This window comes from Cupressus sempervirens, chromosome 4 (genome assembly GCF_028749045.1).
Source record: "Cupressus sempervirens isolate cs-2001-9-10 chromosome 4, ASM2874904v1, whole genome shotgun sequence".
In the NCBI taxonomy this organism is placed as follows: Eukaryota; Viridiplantae; Streptophyta; class Pinopsida; order Cupressales; family Cupressaceae; genus Cupressus; species Cupressus sempervirens.
This window is the reverse complement of record NC_143121.1, coordinates 516,417,498-516,444,947: the sequence shown is the minus strand read 5'-3', so window position 1 is coordinate 516,444,947 and position 27,450 is coordinate 516,417,498. Positions and strand designations below refer to the sequence as shown.

General features: G+C 34.3%; 1 protein-coding gene across 3 annotated transcripts in view; it reads left to right on the top strand.

Moving 5' to 3' along the window:
* The window catches only part of DET1 (light-mediated development protein 1 / deetiolated1 (DET1)), a 261,899-nt gene that overhangs the window by 127,021 nt on the left and 107,428 nt on the right, over positions 1-27,450 (top strand). For all 3 annotated transcript variants that reach the window (XR_016363900.1, XM_089825740.1, XM_089825741.1), the window contains exons 5-8: positions 11,037-11,093; positions 11,242-11,298; positions 11,546-11,626; positions 11,883-12,062. Coding sequence is in view for 2 of the 3 variants with exons in the window: in XM_089825740.1 (XP_089681866.1) it covers positions 11,037-11,093; positions 11,242-11,298; positions 11,546-11,626; positions 11,883-12,062 (375 nt within the window). In the remaining variant the exon portion in view is untranslated. The remainder of the gene's footprint in view (positions 1-11,036; positions 11,094-11,241; positions 11,299-11,545; positions 11,627-11,882; positions 12,063-27,450) is intronic.

Sequence of the window (27,450 nt, the reverse complement as noted above, 5' to 3'; positions counted from 1 at the left end):
ACTATGATTGAGAGGGAGAGTTGTACAAAAGATAATGGACCCACAACACCTAACTCTAAATATGACTCAAATCCACTCAATAAGAAAATACCATTATGGGCAAGAAAAATGATTAAAGAAAATAATGCGACTCCTGATGAAATCTTTAAAGAAAATAAGAAAACAAGAAGTCACACATGTTATGACACTCATAAATGAGCCCACTCAATCAAAACCCTTAGATGTTGAAAAAGCCTTGAAATCTCAAGCCTGGAAAGATGCCATGATTGAGGAATATCAATCCATATTAAAAAATGATGTTCGGTGTTGGGTGGATATTTTGCAACCGACAGTTTTGGATAAAATTCAATCGCAAAATAAGATGACCAGCCATAGTGTGTGAGACAAAGTCTCTCCTACCTTATAGGGAAGGCTCCCCCTTCTCATCGCTCCTTGGATCAGCTCAAGGTAAGAAAAATGTTGAGAGATTTGTGAGGGGTGTTACCAATATTCCTTTCCTCTTAGATTTCAGGAAAGAATCCACTTACCCACGGAGCGAGTAATGGGCAAAATGAAATTTCTACTTACACTTCTATCTAATAGTTGGAAACAGTGATACCCATAAACCAACAGCAATTCAAAGGCTAGTTGAAAGCATACCGATTTGGCTCTAGGTCCTATTTTAATATATTCTATAAGATAAACCTCTACCATTGGGGCGCAAAGACTTCCAGAAGTAGGGGAATTCTAACTATTTTTCATGAATTTGAGATGGTGATATAAGCTACAGTCAAAGTTTCTAGTCTATGTATCACCACAACTGCTCCCAACCAAGGCGTTGGCTCTGATTGCTTTACTCACTATGCTCTATTATTGAACACATAATAACAACATGAATCGAAGACAATAGGCACAAATTAAGGTCAAAGCTTCTAATTTGCTCTATAACAATTGCTTCTAGTCAAAGCTTCAAATCCAATTGCTTCTTTTATTCACTTTTCTACCAAATTCGTACTACACAATCAAAGTTATGCTTGCATAGGTCTTGCAAAGATTTCTTGCATACACCGAAAGATGATTTTTACAATGAAGGGGCACTCCTTTATATAAGTAAAGGAGTTGAGAAAAATATGGAGGAAAAAGTGGGAGTAACTCAACGAACTTTGACTTGGTCAAACTAACAATAGAAATTATTGGATTACATGTCATTACACATGTAATTCGTATTTCATGTAATTACACATTTCATGTAATACATTCTCTTCAATTACAAACATGAAATAAGAAGAAGAAAGACAAAAGAGAAATGAAACAATCCTAGGGATTGTTCTGAAGGGCCTTGTACTTGGATATGCAATCCTGGATGATAATAGGATCAGGAGTTCCTATATTTCGTATCATTGCATTCACCTTGATAACCATGGTGTTGCATCTTTGATAGCCTCTAATTCTCTTTGATGAATTGTCTGTTGTCATTTGAAAACTTAATGTTGCGAATTCTCCTTTATAGATTGGCATATTTTGGAATCTCTGATACTTTTAAAACCTTCTCGATAGTGTTTGGATGTAAACTAAGAATAACTTACCACCAACACCTTAAAATTTTTTTTTTGAATCAAAGTGCTTGAATCGCATTCCATCACGAACTCCGGTTCTCAGACAACCATTTGGAAAATGGAGACCAGAAGAACTAATGTTTCTTTGATTTGAAGTGTGCCATCTTTACTAGATGTCTTCATTCTTTATAGAAATCCTGGCATATATTGACTTGTTGCAACATGAAAGTTTCAATGGGATTGAATCCATCGTTAGAAGATATGGATTTTGACTCCATGAGAATATTGGCAAAATGGATCTCTAAGGAATAGTATATTCGGAGTATTGATTAGATACTCATGGAACATATGCAATGAATTTGATGTGATAAGGAAAGTACATGCAAAGGGTTAAAATGGGACTTAAGAAGATGGATGACATGTAAATGCATATGGGAAAAGGACGAGTTCTTATAAAGATGGCTTGAGGAATGAAGGCTAGGCGCATGGGAATGCATACAAATGATAATTTTTGATTTTAAAAGTGACCTTTGATAAAAAATGGGTTCTCTGGATGTCATTGCACGTAAAGTGGATTTCATGTAAAACGAACATGAAGTTAGGTTCAGAAAATGGAAATGCGTGTAAATGGAAGCGAAGGATGAGATTGCATGTAAATGTGGATGGAGGGTAAGATTATATGTAATCGCATGTGGAAAATGAGATGCAATGTGTCATGACGTGAAAAGTGGTATTACATGTAATTGCATATGAAAGGAATGGATGCAATGTGCCTTGGCATGTAATGATGGAGGTCAAATGAAACGATGCACTTGCATGAAGAGGTGGAAGGTGGACTGAAATGAAACGTGCTCAAGTTCTTGAGAAAGAACTTGAAATTTCTTCTAAGTGAAGAAAAATGAAAAGGCAAGCAAGAAAACAACGAAAATAGCTCAAAAGAAACACATGCCATTGGTCTTAGACTCAAACATGTCAACAAGTAAGTTACTTCATAATGCAACTTGGAATTTGGGAAACAACCCAATGTATGAAAATGATGATTTTCATCATTTTTAATGAAAAAATACACAATTCATGGCATATATATGAATTAGTGTGCAACTTCATGCTAAAATATGCATGGAAATAGAAAGATAAGCATGAATTGATGAGCAAGTTTGAAAAAGTCAACTTAGTTGGAGATCAAAGAGGCAAAATAGCAAGAATCATTGACTTTGAAGACTAATTCTCCTCTAAATCCGGATATACGTTTGGATCAATGGGGGTTGTTTTTGAGTTTTAATGCACGCTATTGCCTTTGGAGACTATGTTTTTTGAATGCAAAAATGTCTTCGCCAAATGCATATACATGGACCCAAATGCAAAAAAAGTGACTTCAAAACGCATAAGAGTGGATAAAAAACCCAATTTTCTGGGCGTTTTTAGCAAAATTATGATTCATAAAAGGCATGAAATGAAACTTTTTTGACATCAAAAGGCAAAAATAAGCTCTTCAATAGCATATATATGGATCAAAACCTCAAAACGACTTAAATTAAAGCCAAAGAGTGATCGAAACTGCCCCAAATCTGGGCATTTTAAGCAAAAAACGTGGTACAAAAATGCAAAAATATGAGTCATTTTTGTCTTGGATATACAAAATCATGACCTCCAAATGCACATATATCCATTAAAACTCAAAAATGCCCCTCTTGTGATGGATTTCAAGCTATTATATGGGCAGATCTAAGCATTTTTGATGAAAAACGTGTTCTTGGAGGAAGAAAACATCAAGTTTTTTGCCCTTGAATCTTCAAAAACGGGTTTTTGGGATGCAAATGCATATGTTATAAGCAAAATGGACCTTAAAGATGCATATACATGTTTTAAAAACATGTCTTGAGCTTCTTTTTACCCAAACGCATTTTTTGGGTGCATTAACATGTTTAAAAAATGTGCATTTTGGTCCAAAACGAGTTTCTAAGATGCATATGCATGTTTTTTAAGCAAAACACACCTTTTTGGTGTCATTACATATTTTTGCAATATGCATGTCTCAATGTTTTGGTGTCATTGCATATTTTAGCAATATGCATTTGCATCTTTTTTTTGCACTTACATGCAATTTCATTCAAAATCTCACCTTTTTGATGCAATGACATATTTTGAATTAAAATGTACTTGTAGACATGTTTTGCACAAATTAAGTGATCAATTAAACACATTTCAAATTAATTTTGAAGAAATATTACTTAAATGGGTCATAAATAACATTTACACTATCATATATATATTTTGGATTGGTAAACAACTGAAGCCTAGATTAATTATTGTTATTTGTTGTAATTAATTATTTTTGTGTTAAGCAAATTCGAATCCAAGACCTCCCACATGAGAGGCTCACAAGTTACCGTTGTGTTGTAGGCTCTTGCCTACATTTACACTATCATATTTAAAATATAATGTGCAAATGTCATTTTAAATTTAATATTTACTAGAGCATTTGATTTAAAAATAATAAATTAAATCAAACTATGTAATTAATATAGTCACTCAAGTGAAAAATCAAAAAGTACCTCAACTTCAAACTATAACATAAAATGCACTATAGTTATGTTAAGTGAAAAATCAAAATGATAAAGTAACTAAAAAACATAACATAAAGTGAATTTATGTTATATTTTTCAAAAAGTGAATGTCAACTTAAAAATATAACATGATATTTTTAATTTGTGCAATTGCACATAAAAGGTCCACTTTTTGGGCACTAAATTGGTCATATCTTTTGATTGCCAACTCCGATTAAGCCCTAAGATAGATCATGTCGAAGGGAAAACCAAAAGCAATGACTTGAACAAAAACAAAGTACTAAAAACCAACAAACACACTCAAAAATGAGAAAAAGGACTTTAAATGCCTAAAAAATCAAGCATAGGCTCGACAAACAGAAAAACAAAAAAGACTTGACAGAAGCCTTCAGTAAAAGGATTCATTATATTAATTGGAATTGATTGGTTGATCAATACTAACCAATTAAATAACAAAATAAACTTAGAGAAATGTGAAACGAAGTTGAAAAAGTTTCGTACTGTTACCTGCATTTTGTGGTGACAAAATGCAAGACAACATTCGGGACATTGTACCAATACAAATTCGTTGTTTCCTCAAAGTGGCTATTTAAAATTAAACAGAAACCTGATGGCAGTATTGAAAAACATAAAGCCAGATTTGTGGCTAGATGATTCTCCCAAAAGGCTGGAATTGATTATGAAGAAACATTTGCTCTTATTGCTCGATATACATCTGTCATAACCATCATTGCAATTGCTGCATCCAAATGGTGGAAGATACATCATCTAGATGTAAAGACACATTCCTAAATGACATCATTGATGAAGAAGTATACCTGGAATAGCTAAAAGGATTAGTTATCCATGATAGGAACACACGTGCATGTAAACTAAAGAAAGCTTTTTATGGTCTTAAACAAGCTCCCAGGGCATGGTATGAGAGAATAGTTAGTTACCTTACCAAACTGGGCTGCTCAAGAAATGAAGCTGATCCTAATATATACTTCAAAGAATCAAAGGGTAATATGCTAATACTTGTTCTCTATGTTGATGATCTAATAATAGGAGAAGATCACCTTATTGCAAAGTGTAAAGAAGATCTTCCATCTGAATTTGAAATGAAAGATTTAGGTCTCTTACACTATTTTTTGGGATTAGAAGTATGGCAGATTGAAGACTATATCTTCCTGAACCAAGGGAAGTATACTATTGACATATTAAACAAATTTCGCATGATGGATCGTTAACCATTGTCCACTCCAATGCAGACAAATCTTCATAAGCTCAAAAGTGAAGCATCTGAAGCCAATACCACAACTCCTACATACTACAGACAAATAATTTGATCTCTAATGCACTTGGTGAATACCCCCTCTGGTATTTGTTATGCTACAAATGCATTAAGTCAATTTATGTGTGAACCTAAAAAGATTCATCTCATGGCAGCCAGTCACATTTTGAGGTACTTATGAGGCACCATTAGACTTGGTCTAAAATATGACCATATTGAGTTACAACTTCAAGGATATTCAGATTTTGACTGGGCCAGCAATTCTATTGATCAGAAGAGCACTACTAGATGTTGTTTTAGTCTTGGGTCTGCTATGGTATCTTGGTTTACCAGGAAGCAATCTATTGTTGCTCAAAGTTCTATTGAAGCAGAATACATAGCGATATCTATGGGAGCTCGAGAAGCAGTATGGTTATAGAAGTTATTGGTTGGACTATTTGGGAAGCCCTTGAATCTCGCAGTTATACTTTGTGATATCCAAATATGCATTAAACTCTTTATAAATCCAGTCTTCCATAACAGGTCCAAGCACATAGAAATTCCCTATCACTACATCAGAGATATGGTGGACAAAAATGTTATCAAGTTGTTATATATCAGCACTGAAGAGAAGACTGCCGACATATTTAGCAAACCTCTTGCAAAATTAAAAGTGGAATATTTCAGAGGTAAACTTGGTATGGCTAAGATGTAAATGTAAATCCTGAGATTAAGTCTCTTGTTTATATATATATATATATATATATATATATATATATATATATATATATATATATATATATATATATATATTGTTGTTGTTAATAGTTACTTTGGTGCACATGTGTATTATGAAAGGTGACGATCTTTCATTGAATTGGATGTAAGGTCTCTATTGTAAGGTGACGACCTTTAACAATAGATTGACTTGTTATCATAAGACTTCATCAAGTTGTTGTCTCGGAATGTGTCGGTTATTATGATAACAAAAGCATCATGATTGACTTCATTAAGTTGTTGTCTTGGAATGAGTCAGAAATAATGATGCTACTTGTGTTGTTTCTTGAGCTCTTGTTCCATTGTCATGATAGACTACATTAACTTGCTGTCTCGGACTGTGCTGGAAGTCACGATGATAAGTAAATTATGATAGACTAGTTTAGTCCCAGAGTGAGCCGGAGATCAGGATTCTTGTTATTTGAGATCAAGATTGACTATCTGATAGACTATGTTTTGTCCTTGAATGTGCTGAAAATCAGATAGTCTATATTTTTACAAGGATATTTGAGATTGAGAAATTGATCTTATGCCCTCTCGCTAAGAGGGAGTGTTAAAGTAATAGCTTCAGTTGGATCTGATAAATTTGATATCAGTATATGGAACAAGTTTACACATACATATACGTATGTATATGTATATACATATACATACATAGATGCATATGTTTGACTTCCTCCACATACTGATATCACAAGCTATTTGATACTTTATGATCATGCCCAGATAAGGCTGCATATATTCATATATGCTGTGATTTTTCTTCTCATACATCAAGCATTGATTCATGACAATAAGGTCATCGAATGGTTTCCTTGTATTGCCTAGATCAAACAACAAAGAGTGCTACCATGATCGACCAGGATATTATCGGGATTGTATTTAATATGAGTGCTAAAATGTATGTTATCAGGCCTGCATTTATTATTGCCCAGTTTAGGATTGGGCATTAACAAATGATGTTAATTATGATTTGTTATGAATCAAAGTCATGTCCCATAGAGACATGTCTCTACAGTGACATGGCTATTCAACCTTGTATAAATAATGATTCAAATGCAATGGAAAACGTATCAATCACAAGGAAATATTACTATCCATTACATCTGCAATCTGCAGCGGTCATCTCCTCAATATCTGCAGTCACATAAATTGAAGATTGTTAGTATTATCAGAGTAGAATGTCAGAGAACTATATATAGTATGCACATTCTTGCAGACATATGTTTGCATATCTGTAGGATTAAATCAGTACTCCATTATAGTGAATCTCTGATAACTGAATTTGAAATAAATAAAACTCCATCTCTGATCCTAGATTCCTTAACATGGATGATGTACAATTTGATATATGGGAGATTTTGAGGAAACAATTACTTGAGAACTTGGAGAAAATCAAGATAGATAAGTCATAAATCTTCAAGTATGGATCCCTAATAGTGCATTTGTTTTTTAATTTGATGAATTTCTTTCCTGGAGTAATGGATGTATCCTTGCAGAAGGATATTCGAGTGGCTTTACAGATTTCAAATATGTACTGGAACTAGAAGAAAGATGACATTGATGCATTAATCTCGGGACATTTCAAGATGTTTCAAAAAAAGATGCAAGCAAGAGAGAGAGTTCTGCAGAGTATAGTGGAGAAATATGTAGATTCAGTGTGCTTAAGGCAAACGAGTCGTTGGTATCCATACAAAACCTAAATTTTGTGCCCCCCTTTGTCACATTTGTTGTCATTTGATTTTCAAAAAAAGATGCAAGCAAGAGAGAGAATTTCGCAGAGTATAGTGGAGAAATATGTAGATTCAGTGTGCTTTAGGCAAATGAGTCGTTGGTACCCATACAAAACCTAAATTTTGTGCCCCCCTTTGTCACATTTGTTGTCATTTGATCCTCAATCCTGTGTTAAACCTTTTAATTCGTAATACTGTCTATCAGTTTGTATGATCTTGTCTTATCTTTGTCTAATGGTTTTTGTAAGGTGAATTGATTCTTGCGAACCCAATAAAGAGTAAAAAAAATGAGATTGTTTGTAATTAGTGTACAATGACTATTATTATGTATAAAATGAGCTATCCAATTCTGTATTAATTTCTTGTCAACAGTAGGTAGTTGTAAGTGTTGGTTTGTTGATGGATGTGTTCCTCTTGGCAAATGTGAGGTCTTTTAAATAGATTGTGTATCATCAATGGAAGCAATATGATCTTGTTAGATCACTCTGGTCCTTGGCTGACTATCTCCTGTTTTCTGTAACAAATTCATGCGTGAACAAATCTATATTTTCCTTCTGCATTTGGTATGCATTACCATCTCTATTATTTATTCTTGTGTTCATTTTAAGAGTTAGAACAGCAAACATTTGGTGTCATTGCCTTAATATAGTGCTAGATTCAAGAGATTCATGCCCTTGCACTGTTAGAGGAGTATCACTTGGAAACATTTTACTTTCGTGACAATTTTTTCTTTTATATTTTAATTTTCCAGTTGCTGCTCCTTTTCCTTTTCTAAGACCTACTTCGATTTGTCTTTTCCTTGGGGATTTTTGGTATGTTAATCAATATGTACAGTGGACCACAATATATAAAATCATTGAGTACTCATGAGGGTTTTTGCTAGCCAATTACACTTGGAATAAACTCTGTCCTTGTCGGCCAATTTTCCCTTAATCACAGTTACTAAACTTGTTGAAACTTTTTGAGTTCACAAAAAAACTTGCTCAACACAAAATGGGTAATCCTATGTGACAAAATGTGGCATAAACACTGAAAAGATATAGCTTTTTGCCTTCTTAAAATTTGTTAAAATGGCTTGTTCCATGGAAGTTTGTGGTTCTGAAACATTTCATTTGGTCTTGGTGGCAGGGGCTTCACCCTCTTTTCTTCCTTGTACTGTGATAGGGAACACACCAAGAGCAGACCTTACGAGGGGTATTGCACCTTTACCATGCTAGGGTCATTGCTTGCAAACTCTTGCCAAACTCATTTGGTACACTTTGTAGCTGTATTTTGGATAAAATCTATTTTCATTTTTAAAAAATAAGTATTTATTTTATGTTCTTTATTTTTGAGAGGATTTTTTTTTTGTTTATTGAGGTTGAGTTTGTAAACTGCGCAACAGGCAAGGAGTGGTAGATCTTAGATTGAGTGTAGTATATTTTCTTCTTGTGACAAGTCGAATGGAATTATCCAAAATTATAACTGTTCACTCTGCAAATATGTTGATAGTTACTATAGTGGTAGTCAACTTTTTGGTATGATAGTGTTGAGAGTGATGACAACAGTAATGACTAATTTTTAACATTGCTGTAAGATCCCTTACTGGAATGATGCTAAAAAAACACATTACAAAATGCAAATTCCTTGCATAATAATTCTGTCAAACCATTGCAGAATAATAGAAATCTGATATAATTACTTCTATTGGGAAGACATAAATTGAAACACTTGACATTCAAGCTAAATTTCACCAAAATATCAAAGCTCTATGCATCAACATTTTTACAAACACTTATAATGAAAACTAATTTCAGACCTCTGTCCCTTACCAAGTATTTTTTTGAAACATTTTGTGTACATCCCCAATAACCAATATTATACATTACTTCTCAGATACATTCTATCAAACATTTGCAATGGTATGATGATCAGACATCACTGTCAGTTTATGGCAATAATATTCTAATATTTATCACTCATTCTGTATTGGCATTATTACTAATACATTGTGTGCATTAGACATTCATCTGTTGTCATTATAAAGTCATAATATTTTGAAAAGACACTCATACAGCAGTGGCATTTTGTCAAACATATTGCATGAAACACAAAATGTCAGAAATAGCTATTAAACCTCATAGTCATTTCATCAAACATTTGTCTTGCTTCCTTTACACAACCTAAAAGCACCCTCACTGACTGTCTGAAAACTATAAAAGATTCTGATTATACAATAAGGATGATTCACTAAGAAAACAAAGGAACCTTTCTTCCAAATCGTGCTAACACTGAGAGAAGCTGAAACAACAATGAGAAGTGAGAAAGCTTTCACCTGGTAACGTTCTTTCTACAGAAGAACACTAAACTCATCAACCCAAATATAATTCCGGAAATGCAAACAAATGGACCAGACAAAGATGCCAAGAGAAAAGAGTTCTATGTAGGACTGATTTCAATGAGTAGCCCTCTTGGCTTGAATGGATATTTCCTTGAACAAAATCTTCGAACAACTTGCATACAAATCCAGAACTTCACCATTAAACACTGATGTGAACTCTGTATGAGTTCACCAATCATGGAAGGGGTGGGTTTTCACCCAAACCTTGTTGGTTCGAAGGGTTTTCAATGTCCATCCTTAGTACAATCCGATCACTATATCTCAACAACAAGAGAGATGGCTTCAATGAACTAATCTCATCATATGATTTTGAAGGAAGACAAAGTTTGTTTATAAAGACTCCTCAAACTCCAAGTGAACCTCCAGGCTAAATGTGGGATAAATCATTCTGTATTTTTAATTCCTCCTTATGAAGTAGCTTCTCGAACAAGTTGTAGATTTTTATTAATTAAAGTGACTTTATATTGTCATTTTAATTAATAAAAAGTTGAGTTGAGACAAATCTAATACATTTGAAATATAAATTATGATAATATTTGAGTTTAGACAAACCTAATGCATATGAAATGCTGTGATATGTTTGGTGAACATGCCAAAAGATATGCATACCTATTCAAGTGAAGTTTCAATGCTTGGCTTCATTATTGTGTGTTGCTTTTATTTCTGATCATATATATAACGATTTATTCTTGCATCAAATATATATATTGTATTCGCTTCAGTTACTCTTGAGATACCACTTTATTAAAATCACATGAACTCTAGTTTTAAAATCTGTTCTTGTGGCTTCAGAATTTGAAGAGGTTCTATTACCATTTCCAGCACTATGTTGACCTTGTGATGTGGAAGGTAAGTATCGTTCTCAAGTGTTTAATTTGATTTGTGGAGGAATGACTGTTTTATCTGACATTGTTTATTCAATTATTGCAATAGTTGTCATATTTAATCTCAGTATTACATTTTGATTTACTAAATCTGTTTTATTATGACGCTTTAGGTGCAATTCTTAGATCGACATCATCTTCTCATCAAGTTTGGCAGTGTAGATGGAGGGGTGAGAGTTTCTTCATCATGGACTTTTTTCTTGTGATAGTTTAACATCAAGGTTGATCAAATATTTTGTGTTATTTCCCACATAAGGAAATTGTAATTTTTCTTGCTTCTATGATTTGATGGATAGCATCAGAGGACTGAGGTGTGTAGGTTTTTTTAATCGTGTACTTTTACAACGAGTAATCAAGTTCGTTAGGGTCTATACAAATTTGTTTTCTACTTAGAGAGTTATTGGTTTGTAATCCCAGGTGTCAAGAAGCTCAGATTATCAGGCTGCTTTTTTCGCTGTGTATAATATGGAGACAACGGAAGTAGTTGCTTTTTACCAGGTAAACTTACAATTGCCTTAGTGTTCTGTAGAAAATTCTAGGTTTTATAAATATAGACATCTGACATTTCTGCTCTGGAAAATAATTTTTGAAGAAAGACTGTAAAAGAAGAATGCAATCAGCATTTTGGATCTCCTTCAAGACCCATCATCAGGATGAGAATGATGAAAGATTAAAGATGTAGAGCTCTTTTAATAGATAATTCTGTCACAGTTACATGAGGTGGGACCCACCTTCTGTTTTGTTGTTTCTGCAGAACTCTTCAGAGGAATTATTGTGTTTGTTTGAGCAATATTGCGATCAATTTCGTGTACCATCACCATATCCCTTATACATGAGGTTTATAACTTCATACTCCAATAATGTTTGTGCAAGAGAGCAACTAAGAAAGCAAAAGGACACCTGCCTCAAGAACAAAGCTAGCAGTTATTCACAGGTATCTCTCTTTCTCATTAATGTAATTCTGCCAATGTTATTCATATTATGTCCTATAATCTAGATGAAATTCGCTGCTTTGCATAAATATTATGAGCCAGAAGGTCATATTTTATGCATAAATCTCGTATACCTTATCTTCTAACTTAATGTGCGTAAGGTAGGTGGGTGATACTTGCCAATAGTTTGTAAGCATTTTCCTTTCTTGTGTGTGCTCTACTGAGGCCCCTCTTTTCACATTGCTGAGGAATAAAGAATAACTGTAATAGTGAGATTAAATGCTCAGTTATTCAATTGGAATGTATGAATTTCTCACAATTAATTGGTGGAATGATATTGAGCCCGATGATTGCCTGTGGTCTTCTATGAATCCTATATTCAGATCGTCAATAAATGAGTACACTGTAACATGAGTGTAAATGTTTAGTTCTTAAAGAAGAATGTATAAATTCTTCACAATTGATGTGTGGAATGATACCAAACTTTATGACAGCTTTACTTCTCATGAAGCTTTTAAAGCAAATATGTTTTAGGCAGGGTACTTGGAGGGGGTTTATGACAATATATTATCTTTGCCCTTGTTTAGATCAAAGCTGAAAACAAAAAGAGTGGTAGTATTTAGCATTAACTTTAAATTTCAAGTAGACAACTGTCAAATCTCATCGTGTTAAAGAGTTCATAACTCATACTGCATATTTCATATTAGATTATCATTACATATGAAAATTTAAATATATTGATAGTTTGATGCCGATACACATGCCAAAGGATATGAGATACATTATTATGAGAAATCTTGCACCATTCTTTTGAGAATGGAGGTTTGCATGAATACATCCTTATCAAATATTTGAAAAGGCTGGAGATACTCAATGGTTTCCATTATCTCCAAAAGATGAATTGATGTTGCACAAAGATCTCTTATTGCCCATTTTGGTGGCCTCTTTAAAATAATAATGGCTAGTAATACTTCATTGATGAGTCTTTCTAGAGAAGCAACTAAGCAGATTGATCAAAAGAATATAGCTGCTATCAATTTCACTATTAACAAATAAGTAATAATGATTTGGCAAGGGTGATGGTAGAGGATAAGAATTGACGTTGTTTATGGAACTTCATGCCCTAAGTTTTTGCGAGAGATGCCAATTTTTGGACAGGAGATTTAGGAGATGACTGCCAGAAGAATTCTATTCTTCAGGATGTTTCTGGTGACATGTTTGGTATTTAAGACACATCCCAGGGGCCAGGAGATGTGTCTTGTAGTAACTAAGATAATATTGTATCTAATAATGTAGAAGTAGCAATATTAAATGTAATATCAAAATCTGTTCTTTTTTCTTGAAGAGTTAAATAAAAATGGGACATCTTGCCTCACATATAAGTGTGAAATTGTCTGTATTTGGGGCCGTAAAGATTTGGGAGAAATATTCTTGGTGTAGGTTCCACATTATAGAGTTAGTGAAAACATTAATAGACTATATATATTTGAAGATTTGAGTTCATGCTTCCTTTCACATCTTACGCCTGTATAGATAAATCTAAACAAAACCATAAAATACATACTGCTATTTAAAATAATTCTTATATCAGATTTCACTGGTCTCCAAGGAATGGATGAACTGGTCCAGGAGCCTCCCAAAATAGCATATTCAAGAAAAAACATCAATGGAGGATATGCTTTAGGACTTGGATGGAGAATGGGATAAGGGTAAAGATAAATAAATTTGTTTAAGTACCAAGGGAGAAGCCCCTTTACGTGCACATAAAGAGATGCTTGTAGGGGTTGAGTAACATATAGAGGAAGAAGAAATAAATAAAGAGAAGGAAGAAGGAAATTAAGAAGAGGAACAGGAGCAGCAAGTTACTCCTCCTTGACAAGAAGAAAGATCAACCTAATATACAACTGAGAAGTTTTGTTGGGCATCATTGACAATGGCTCAACAATGTCAAAAGTGAACCATGTCAACTTAATGGTGGTAGATCAGTCACCACAATGTGCCCAATCAATAAAGTTAGATTGAAAACACAATTATGCAGACTTTTATCAACCCCCCTGCCATCATTATTTCCATAGGCCCGTTCTGGTCATGGATTTGCTAAAGTGATGCCAAGTTATGCCAGTGAGTTTTTGATGCCTTAACATTGGCATTCTCATCTACTGAATTTTCAGTGAAGGCTGAAACAAAAAATAGTCCAAATCATATAGTGACATCCACAAATGTTTGTTTTCAGATATTGATAATTGTTAACGACTCGTAGTTTGTTTTCCCTTCATTATCACAATTTTATTAGTCAAGCTTGATCTTTTGAGGAAAAAAGTCCATCTTACTCCTTAGGACACAAAACTAATCCTGATTTACTAGACTTCATTCATGATTTCTCACAAGTCAAGCCCATAATAACTTCATAGAGAGCATCAAATTCCTATTGAAAACACTTTTGAGTAGTTGAGATTAGAAATCTATATATAGGAAAAGATTGTAAAACATATTTTAGGAGAACCAAGTGCCCAACACAATATAGCCAACAAGAAGTCCAATGGCTAAGCCTCAGGTGAAATTTGTCCAAAATCTTCACCCATTGTTCTCTTTGGCATGCTTTTGAATGAGGGTTACACAGATATTGTATTGGCAAATCCCTAGTTTGAATATAACCAATGTTACCCGAGGACATGTCCCAAGCCTAAAAACCCTTGTCTCTGTAATGGAAATGTTTCAGGGACTTGGGTACAGCTAGGGGATGTCCCCACCCCGTCCCTTTCTTTTGAAAATTCAAAAGAAATGTCTTTGAAACTCGGGGACTTCAGAAATCCTTTTTAGGGACGCCCATATGTCCTAGGGATTGTTGGGGATGCCTTGGAAGTCCCTAGGATAGATGACGTCCTTGATGAGATAGGCAACAACATTAAAAAATGCATTTTCTTTTAGAAAACTCCTTTTTATTTTTTATTTTAATGGTGCCTCCTTCCAAGTTTTCCCTAACATGCTTATTACTGTTTGGTAGTTAATTCCTACTATTTGGGGTCCTTTAGGCTTTGATTAGTATTTGAGAACATTCCATTAAGAAGCACGAAATTAAGAAGGTTGTTATAGTCATGCTACACACTCAGAGTCATATAGCAGATTGTTTGCAAAATGTTGATAAAGTTTGAAAAGTTCATTACAGACCTAGAACATGCATTTTTAATTCATTTTGTTTTAATACATAAGTGCTGGGTTGGTTTTGGGTCCTTTGTGAAAGATATAGTGAATATTGGAGCTTGCATCAAGGTACCATCTTACTGTAACAAACCTATATCATGATCGGAATTGTATAGCAGACCTCTATGTATTAAAATTTTATATTAGTCCACTACAATGAGTTGGAGTTGTGGTTTCAGAATTAAATGGTAGTAGTGTGTTTCAATTTGGGAGGTGGGTTATTGTTCTTGTTGCTATCAACAGTGTGTTCCAAATTATGTTTTTGGGTGTATTTCAAATTTTTATGTTACCATTTTAATGTTGCATGCATATTGACAATAATTTCAAACTATGAATGGATATCGAGCATTGCATTTGGCAATTGAAATGTTGTATGTTAAGGTTCTATGATGTTTAAATGACATGCTTTATCCATGTTTTGATTTTCGTATGAATGTAATGTATATATGCAAATTGGCCTTTATATTTTAAATTTACCCTATATTTATATAGCCATCGCCTTTGTTGTCCCCTTTCCATCCCAAAAACTTGTCTACACGTGCCCTGCTGTCCTCATCCCAGAAGCTTGGGGTAACACTGTGTTTGCTATTCTACATTGAATAGGCTCTGGAGTTTGAGAAGAATATGCTAGAGTTTTCTTCATTGAGTTGCTGGCTTGAAGTTGGTAAATAATTATCTAAAACCTTCTTAAAAATGCTTCCCTCCTCAATTTTGGCTAACCCCATGTAATGTCCCTTCCTTAGGCAGATTAGACTTCAAAAGTGGTTGGCTTATAATTAGGGGTTCTCGTACGTGAACAAAGTGTGGTTACGGGACCCAACGAGGGGTTGTGGAACTTTACAAGCCATTTTGGATAGTTTGACGTAGTCTCCTATTTTTTAAGAGGGATTCCTATTTTTAAGGGATTGCTTAGGAATTGACTGGAATGCATCAAAAGACCTGAGAGATCATTTTGGAGGCTTTGGTTGTAGTTCCCATATGTAAGGGTCAATCCCTAATTTTTTAAGAGGGGACAACTAGTTCTCTTACTATATTTAAACATTACTTGGATGACACGTACATCATTAGCTTTTCAGTTTGGGATGGCTAGGGGATGAAGTCTTAATTAAAAATAAGTATTAAAGTATCGCCTTTAATACTTAATAAAATAAAATAAAGTGATTAATAATGTCACTTTATTATAAATTAATAATGTAATAAAAGGATCCCATGTCCCGATGAGATAAGGTTGTTCTACAAAGAGGGCCATTGAGGGGTTTTAACACATGAATACAACGAAATGAATTATTAAATGCATTATGAGCCCAATTTTCATGGGCCATCTTGAGGAGACAATATTTTGATAAAATTTGGGTAAATAAACTTTATTAAATCAAGAAAGTACAACCCTAAAACTGAATTAGGGTTTTAGGCAATAAAATATAATTTGAGGCAGCCATTTGATTATTCAATCAGTCATTTTTACAGTAGACAATTGGAGAGAGCTTTGATGAAGTGTGTTTCTACAGAAAATCAGAACTATTGGGTACGGAAATTCCCCAGGGATTGGGAGGTTGGATGAAAACCGAACTTTCTTGAAGGGTGAATTCACTTAGAATTCTTTATTGAGCAGATTGATAAAGGAACCTATGCTTCAAATTTATTTTAGAACAAATTCAATGGAGTAAATTGCAGATCTGGGATATTTTTTGCATCATTTGATCACTTTGTAGGTAGATTTATTCACGATTCAAGCTGAGATACTGAAGCTAGGGGTTATGTTGAAGAGCAGATCAGATTTTTATTGTTACAGGTCCAATTTGAGGAGTTTCTTACTATTGTTGGGAGTGATTGAGCATTGATTACATTCAGATTTGCATCTTCAGGACTGGCATCACTTTCATCTGTATTTTCTTTTGAATTTGTCAATGAAACTCCAATAAGTTGATTGTTGGATTTACCGGTATGCATTTCTTATTAAGTGGTGTTTCCAAGACTTAAGTTGAATTTGTTGTTGGTTGCTCTAAACAAATGGTAAACCAAAATTCAGTTTTTTGTATAAGTCCCTCATATTATTTTCATGAGTTGAGATGTATTATTTCCTTGCATTTTCTGTTATACTTTGTCTGTATTTCATTTTATATTGCATATATTATAAATATAGACCAAAAAATCAGAAAACCACAAAATACTGGAGAAAAAAACTCAGAAAAATTTCAATTTTTTTTCAGAAAAATCAGATTAGATCAGAGGTGATCTTTCACTCCATTAGAGTAATGTCATCAATAAATTGAAAATGAGCATAAGAATCAATATCACCTTTCCAAGACCAACCTTGGATGAGTCCTAAATTGATTTATCAGGTGGTTTAAACCTGCTATTTAAATAAACAGATCAACAATTGTAAAGGATCTCCTTGTTTGAGTCCTTTGGAAGTGAAAAATAAAGTTGAGTGGGTACCATTGACTAACACAAAAAAGAATCTTGAATAAATTCAAATGCCTATAAAACTGTGCGGAGGAAAGACCATCTAACTCTATCATAGGTTGTAGATGTTGTCCTCAATTTTGATATCACAAAATAGTGGCAACCCTAGGGAATTTTCTCATGGATTTGCAGGTGCATCCTCTTGTTTTAACATATGAATGAAGTATCATGAAGGTAATTCCTCATCCCTGAATTGTACGTTATGTAACTTTATTTGTGTGTTCTTTTTGAAAGTTCCCGTCAAGTTAAGTCCCCAAATGTTTGTAAGAGTTTTTCCTCTCTAAGCGCTTGATTTTTGGTAACTTTCATGTCCTTTCTTCATTTTCTTTTTATTGTAAGTAGTTTTAAGTCTTGTTTTTTACTTATGTTAAAAGTCCTTGGAATCTGGCTCATTCCAAGCTAACTTAGGCCTCAAACAGAGTTGTCTAGCTCAAGTTATAATAGAAAAGGTGGGGTTTTTTAGAGCGATAGCACGTCTTGATAAAAAATCCCCCAAATGTTGGCTTTTTATTGGCAATTGAATGAAATAAAATAGTTTTAAATATCTAATGTGGATTTTGGCACTCATTTTAAAATTTCAGCTCATTTTGAGTTGATTATACCTAAGTCACAAGGTTTGCCGAATTTTCGGCTCCAAGATCAAAATTTGGCGAACATAAAAAATAAAAAAGTTCGTATAGATTCGCCATAAATTCGTACAACCAATAAATGACCATCATTTTTGAAAAAATTATATTTTATTTTAAATATTTCTAAGGCAAATAAATGCCTTTGTTAACTAGAAATGCATCCAATTTTAGACAATTCTTTCTGAAGGGCTAGGGAAAACTGTGGTGGAAATTATCTGCCATTTTGCTCAAATGGTCATTGCATGCAAATCGCTGTGGGTTGCTATGGGCTTGTTGTGAGTTGCTATGGGTCATAGGTTACAAATTCTCCTGCAACCTCTCTGCTTTCGGCATCTTTGTGTAACCTATGAAATCTCCTGCATACCCTGCAAGCGTCTGCAACAAACTCTACTTCCATTCCTTTATGTCGGCATTTTCATTTTCAGTCAAGTTGGGCATGATCGTTTAAATTTAGGATTAGTTAATAGTTCTCCATTTTGAGATTATTTAATTTTAGCTTTTGTTAATAGTTTTAAACTTCTATTATTATATGCTTTATTATTATTACTTTATTACTGTTATTCATTTTATATTATTTATCAAATATTAAAACTTGTCAATCCTATATTGCGTTTCTTAATTGTTATTAAGTTACTTTGTTTTTAGATTTAGTTCTTATTTATTTAATAGTACATAAAGATTAAATATTTCTTATTTGGTATGATTGCGTATTAAATTTTTAATTATTTATTACATTAATTTTATTATTTTTAATTAGTTCACTATAAAAAAAATTGATTATTATACTTTTGTTTTATGATTTTAAATTATTACAGTTTATTACTTTTCTTTTTTGTTTTTAATATTTAATATTGTGTTTAAAATAAATATTTTTGTCTTTCGTTTTAAGTCTAGTAAAATTATTTATTGTAAAGTTAATTAAAGTATAATTTAATTTTTATTTAGTTTTCAATATAGAGTTTTTTATTATACCTTTTTTACAATTTTAAACTACTTTAGTATTTATATTTTTAACAAAAATTAAGATCGTGTTTAAAATAATTATTATTTTATTTTTCAAAGTTAAATAAATTTATTTAGTGTGTAGTTTATTAAAGTAGAATTTATTATTTATTTATTTACACTATAGAATTTAAAATAACTATTCGTATATTTAGTTTTAATGTTTTTACAATCAATATTGAATGATTTAAAATAAAAATGTTAATTTTCTTTTTCATCATGTAGGTCGAAAATATCAAAATTTGAAGTATGGAAATATGAGACAAAAATGGTGCTAAACTTTTATCATACTAAATGTATAAAATATTTTATTTACAAGAAGTCTAACAAGAGAAAGAGACCATTTACTTGGTATTATTGGGGGTTTTGTCCAGGTGTTAGAGCATGTCCACAAGTGACTGAGGAACTGAAAAGTTTTTTGCATGAAACTCAAACATATAAAATAATAAATAGCATATTTTTTTTGAAAATCACATAAGGTGAATTTGTTGAAGTTTGTAGTTGCAATAGGCATCTTTACCTTTGCTCTTATAAAATGGAAATATGTTTGTTATGATGGTTATGATCACCTTGAATTGAAAGAGACATTTCTGGTAATATTTAAGTTAATATTATATAAAAAGATATGTGTCATATGTCATGTGAAGAGGCATGCATAAGAAAATGTAAACTTTTGAATGTGTGGAAATATGAAGGATCTTATTTTTCGGAGTCAAAGAGACCTTTGTGTGAAAGATTAAGAGTCTTATGCAATTTTATTTATGTGATTGCTTAGTATATTGTAAATCAATCAAGTGAAAGCCTTGTACTATGAACATTTCTTGATCAATAAAAGAGATATTTTGCTGGTGTCGCTGCATTTTTCCCTTCAGGTTGAAGGGTTTTCCCAGAATAAATGTTTTGTGTCTTTTGTGTATTATTTATGCTCTTTTATTGTTTTTTATCTAGATTTCTAGGTCAAAACATTAACATGGTATTAGAGCCTAGTTGGATGACATCAACAAGAAAGGTTATCTATTTTTTCTATTTTTTAGGCATTCTGCCATAGTTTAGAGTTCCTCTAGATTTTAGTTCCTTGTAGTATTCAGAATTGGTCATATTCAGAGACACATTCCAAGGGGGGGATTCATCACTTCTGTATGAAGTAGGAGGTAAATTTTCAGCTTGCAAGCTTTGTTCTCTTTTTGCGTTGAATTATTAATATTATCACTGATGATTTATGGAATTTAAAGTATGTCCTGTCCTTTATCAAGACTTATCATCAATTTTTTAGTAGCAAAAGCTGGAGTGGAATTTCGAAGATCTTTGATAACATGTGTGGAGTCTCGACATTCCATATGTGGACAATATCTTGCATTTTGTTTGGCTTCTTAGTTATCTCGTCTTCATGTTCATGGAACGTTATTATTGTCTGCAGCTCTGATTTTTTAAAATTTTCATATTGGTTAATCGACACTTCTATTGCATTTTGTTTGGCTTCTTGGTTATCTTGTTTTCATGTTCATGGAACGTTATTATTGTTTGTAGCTTTGATTTTTTTAAAAATTTTCATATTGGTTAATCAACACTTCTATTTTATCGTCTTTAGTTGTATTTGTTGGTTCAGATATTTACCATGACAGTGCATATAGCAGAAGTTTTTATCTATTTTATATGAAGAAAAATCACGGGCATTTGGTGTGTGTGTGTTTTCTTGTAGCTAAGAGATAGATCTCTCACCTATGTTGGTATTCTTGTCAAGGCAGCAAACCTTTATGGAGATGGACCATTTATATCAAAATTGTCAATTACTTCATGGAGGCTATTATGTTTTTTGTTTTGTTTTACTATCATGTCACTTCTAAGCAGTGATTTATTATTGTTAATGTTATGCTCATTATATTTATAACCAACAACTCTTGGTGCATATGTGTTTCTTCATCACCCGTCTTGAAAAAATACATATTTATGAGCGATATCAAGAAGGTTATCTTTGAGCAGTTTGGTCTTTGTCCTCAGGTGTTTATTCATTTGTTTGCCTATCTCATTTCATGCATTGCTGCACAGGCTCTAATTTGTCATATATTTTATTTCATATCAAGACCATTCAAATGTTAGTCCATTTGTGAAGCTTGAAGCTTTGTCTTCATTCTCTTTTCTTCAAGCTCGAGATTAACTCTTTCTTTTGGGTGTTATGATTCAGAATTTCTCTGACCACTAACGAACAAAATTATTTTAATGTTTTCCTGAGCCTGACAGAACAAAAATTGTATCAGAAATTATAAGCAACAATAGCATATGTAAACTAGAGTGTTTGTTTTTCCTTCATATTGACTGTATTCACTTTCAATGATGGTGAGCAATATCAGTTTGTGAGAGGCAACTATCTAGGAAAGAATCAATTCAATTTACAATGGGAGGTGTCTTGTAGAATAATTTGACCCAAGTACATCAAATGTCCCATAAAGCAGACATTGTAGAACATATGGCATACAGTCTAGGTATGGCCTTAACTGATGGCAACAACAATGGTCATGTGGAGAAAAGGATATGGTAAGTTTGAAAATTTTAGTGTTATGTTTGTCTAGGGGTTTAGTTTTTCTTGTGATCTTGGCTCGGGCTTATAGGGCTGAAAGAAAAAACTTGAATTCTGCTTGTAACCTAACAATAGCGGCCATCTGCAAATCGCGATTTTTAGTTGGTTGTTTGTATGTCACTAATCTTTATTCTGAGCATTTCCTTCGGTGTGCTTTTTGTCATTCACGACAATAAGCACTTTCTCGCAGCTGATCACAGGAATAAACACGGGCAACTCGAGCTCGCAATTGTTCACATTTTGGCCATTGATTTGATCCCTCATGCATGCTTTAGACACTCTTTGTGGTGTCGTTTTTGCTCCCCTTAGCCATTGACGACCTCAGACCAGTGTGTGACCACAAATTGGGCATTTTTCTGCCTGCAAAATACCAATTTTCTTCATTTTCGACCATTAATGGCCACTAGCTAGGGTTTTCTTTGAAACCCTAATTTATGAGCTCGACAAAATATTTTGATCTCAGATTTCTTGGTTAGTTTTTCGAGAGCTCAATTTGGTTGTCATCAGATTTTTTTGTGTGCCTCGATTTTCGAGGTAGCGGATCCAGAAAACGACACCATATTCCTTCTAGTTTTTTGAGCTCTCTTCTGGGTCACTCTGTTTTTTTGGGTCTTCTGTTTTTTGCCTCGAAGAATGTGCCTTCACAGATTTTAACAATTTTTCATTGAAAAATGTGCCATGGCATCTTTGACAAACATTCTACTCAAGCATAACTCCAAATTCAATGATCAAAATTATGGCACTTGGAATTAGCGAATCATCGCAATTTTTGAATATTGGAACACTGATAAATTTGTATTGGGTGTTACGAAGCATCCAACTTCTCTTGGTCCTGATCAAGATACATGGGATCTGAATAATTGGGAGGCAGTGATGCTTCTCAAATTATCCGTAGCTGATGATCAGCTTTCTCAGATTCCATCCGGCAAGATAGCTACTGAAATTTGGACACATCTCAAAGGTCTTCATGAGACTTTTGACAAAAGTAGAGCCTTCTTTCTGAAAAACATTGTTTTCTATTGTCATGGATGAGTGCACCTCACTTTAGGCACACCTGAATCAGATTCAGGAAATTTGTGATCAGTTACTTGCCATCAGTGGCAAGATGGAGGCCGAGGATATTGTGGTTATCACTCTTTGGAGTTTACCAAAATCCTATAAGCATTTTATCGACTCTCAACATCACATCTTTTGGTGTTGACTTGAAGTTCACTGATCTCTGCACCCTGCTGCTTCAGCAAGATCGGTGGAAACAACAGTCTAGTAGCAGCTCCAGTTCCACCTCCACAGAGCAAGACTTTGTTGCAAATTTTTTTCAAAAGAATAAAGGCAAGTTTCAACAGCCATCTTAGCAGAAGTCTTTTTCTCCAGCATCAGAGGGTTCTCGAAAGAAGAACATTCAATGCAACTACTGCCACAAGTTTGAACGCATGGAGGTTGAATGTCAGAAACACTTAGCTACACAATCTAAGCAATCAGGTTCGTAGCCCAAAGCAAACAATGCAGAGCACACTAAGTAGTTAGAATCTGCCTTTCACACCTTCATGGCTAAAAGACCTGCAAATCATGTAAAGTCATTTGCCTAGTACATTGATTCAGGTGCCTCTCTTCATTTCACTCACTACGAAGACTAGTTTACTGACTACCAGCCTTATTCAGACTCTGTTATTTTTGGTAGTGGAGAAGAGTACATTGTTCTCGACAAAGGAAACATTCAGATTCAGTCTGTTGGGACGAATCTCATATTCCTTGATGTGTACTATGTTCTAGGGATGGAACTAAATCTACTCTCAGTCAGTTAATTGCTGTGACATTCTCCACACTTGGCTGTCACCTTTAGTTCACATCAGTGCACCATCACTGATCGGGCGACTAAGTCTACTGTTGCAGTGGGTCTTGAGGATCATGGTCTTTTCAGACTTACTAATTCTGGTGATTCTCAGGACTTAGCTATGGCTGCACGTTAGTCTTTTGTCAGCACACTTTGGCATCAGTGATATGGGCACTTTAATCTACATTATCTCTCACAGTTTGCTAGGGATGAGCTTGTTCTTGGATTGCCATAGATTTAGACTCAACAGCGTGGAGTTTGTGATGCATGCTTGGCTGGGAACCAACATCGCACACCTTTCACCAGTGGCGACTCATGACGAGCTTCTCAGGTACTTCAACTTGTACATGCAGATATCTACGACCCTATGACCACTCCTCCTATTCTTGGGTCCAGGTATTTTCTGTTGTTTGTTTTTTTGTTTTTAGTAGAAAAATGTGGGTGTAATTCCTGAAAAAGAATTCAAATGCATTTCCTATATATCAGAAGTTTAAACCTTTAGTTGAAAAAGAGATTGGGAAATCTATTATTACTCTTAGATCAGACAATGGGGGTAATTTTGTTCTAATGTTTTCTCTAGCTTCTTGGATACACATGGCATCAAACGCCAGTTAACCATACCCCACATGCCACAACAGAACAATGTAATTGAACATCGGAACAGGACAATCACCAAGATGACTCGATCCATGCTCGAACACTGATATGTTACGAAGAAGTTTTGGGCAGAAGCAGTTAACACTGCAATTTATCTATTGAACTGGTCATTCATAGTGGTGGTCAAGATTAAAACTCTAGAAGAGGCCTGGTCAGGTCGCATACCTAGAATCAGTCACCTGAAGGTTTTTGGCTCCCTTGCTTTTCTTTGGATTCCTGATGTGTCACACACCAAGTTAGATGTCAAGACTCAGAAACTCATGCTTGCTGTATATAGGAGTCTTCACAAAGCCTATCGCCTGATCGTATGTTGAGATATCTCATCTCATCTATAGTTGTGATCTAGTCTTTGATGAGCAGCGATGACCTTTTATGCCTGTTTCTCCTGTTCCTGATCTAGCAGACTAGCCTATGCAAGCTCATGATTTGGGAGTTCGACTTCCATTAGGTACACCTGGTGGGAGGGCTCCAGTAGCTCCTGTAGCTCCAATTTTACTAGTGATACCTATACAGACACCTCTGGCTTCTCCTACAGGATCACCTCACTTTGTAGATGCTTCACCCTAAGTTTGATCTAGATTCTTCTAATGAGGAACTTGATCATCATGCATCTCCTGATACTCATGTTGGTCATTCTCCTATCCGGCCTAAGTGGTGGGCTAAAACACTTGCTGATCTTCGTGATGATGAGCTCATTGATGGGAGAACCGCTTCGAAAAAGAGAAAAACTACGAATTATGTTAACTTTTCTATCATGGCGAACATTCACAATGTGTTTGAACCTCAAACATATTCTGAGGCTAAAGGAATTCTACAGTGGGAACAAACCATGCAATCTGAACACCAGAACTTGTTGAAGAACAACGCCTAGGTCCTTTCTGATCTTCCACTAGGGAAGAAACCCATTGGCTGCAAATGGGTCTACAAAATCAAATACAAATCGGATAGTACTTTGGACAAGTACAAAGCTCGTTTAGTGGCGAAGGGCTTTTCTTAGCATCAGGGCATTGATTATGAGGAGACCTTTGCTCCTACTACAAAGATGAGCACCATCAAATTAGTCCTAGCCATGGCAACATAGTTTGGCTAGAAGGTCCATCAAATAGATATCATGAGTGCTTTCCTAAATGGTGATCTCTATGAAGAGATCTACACGACGTAGCCTCCTGGTTTCAAGTTTGTTGGTAAAGACCGTCAAGTTCTCAAATTGGTAAAAGCTCTCTATGGCTTGAAGCAGGCCCCTCGGACATGGTACATAAAAATTGTTAAGTACCTCAGTGATTAAGGCTTCAAGAGGAGTTCTCCAGACTCAAATCTATACATCAAGACTACTGACAGTGACATCATTATTCTGGTTATTTATGTGGATGATCTGATCATCACTGGTAGCTCGGCATCTTTGATTCAAGGAATCAAATAGAATTTATGCCAGTCTTTTGATATGACTGACCTTGGGCTCATGCATTATTGCCTCGGTGTTGAAGTTTGGCAACAGTCTTTTGGTATATCCATCTCTTAGTCCAAATATGCCAGGGCCCTGTTAGACAAATTCTATATGTAGGATTGCAAGCCTACATCTATACCTATGGAGAAAGGTCTCAAGTTATCTGCAAAGTTTGATTCTCCTTTTGGTGATGATACTAGTAGGCAGCCTCATCTACCTTTTTGCTACTAAGCTTGATATTAGCTTCGTAGTCAGCTATATTTCACGCTTTATGACAGTTCCTAAGGTTGATCATTGGATGGCAGCAAAGCGGGTGCTTCGTTATGTGAAGGGCACTTCAGATTATGGACTTCTGTACTCTCGAAATTCTTAATCCTAAACTTAGTGGGTTCATAGATTTAGATTGGGCAGGCTTTGTTGATGATAAAAGTCAACTTCTGGATATGTATTTAGTTTGGGATCCGGGGCAGTCACATGGACCAGTAAGAAGCAACAGGCAATTTCTCTCTCCTCTACAGAGGCTGAATATAGAGGGACTGTTAAAGCAGGATGTGAAGCTATTTGGCTTTGTCAGATGCTTGGGGATATGCAGATGTCACCAACAGGGTTGAGTGCTCTTCTTGTTGCTAACGAAGGCATTATCAAGTTAGCATAAAATCCAGTCTTCCATGAACCAAGCAAGCATGTGGATGTTCACTGTCATTACATATGACAACTGGTTGAAAATGAGACTATAGATTTGTAGTATTTTCCTACCACAGATCAAATTGCAAACATTTTCACCAAGCCTCTTGGTCCTAATAAGTTTGTCAAATTTAGAGGACAACTTGGTGTTCTAGATAGATTAACCATTAAGGGAGGGTATTATGATAATAGATAGTCATCTATTATTAGTTAATGGTTATCTATTGTAAATATCTAGTTAGCTTTAAGTTAGCTTTTGCTTTTTTAGCTCTCTGTTAGAATAAAATGTTTCTATTCTTTACGATCATTTCCTAAGGAAACATCGTTTTTTCTTTTGTATATAATGACCTTTCGGACTCTGTTAATAACAAGCAAGTATTTTACCAGTTACTTCCGTAATAATATGAACATAGGAACTCTAGTTGTAGTCATGGAATTGGATTATAGAAAGTTAAGGTTTTGATGCATTTTGATCCCATGAAATCTATGTATATGCATCTATCCAAATTGTTGTGAAAATATACCTCAGATTCAATTAAGGGATATAATAGTGGCTCAAAGAGAAGTAACCTCATTCCGAATTTGTGCGAATGTCTAGAAATGGTTGAGGTACTAGCACCATTGAAGTTGCCGACTCGGTTTTGTAGATCAATGTATTTCTAATGATGCCTTTATGTTATAGAGTTTAACCACAACATTGGAGGTCTGAGGTGTTCCTTTAGGAGCTGTGAATAGGCTAACAAGTGGATTGTGAGGAAGATTAGATGATAAGTTTTTATGACGTTAGTATCAATTTTTTTTGATAGCAAAACTTTTATTGATTCCATGCGCATTGCATTGGCTTTAGTGGTACATAGAAGAATTTTTTATGTATATATTTGTGTTCATGTTGAGATTAGAT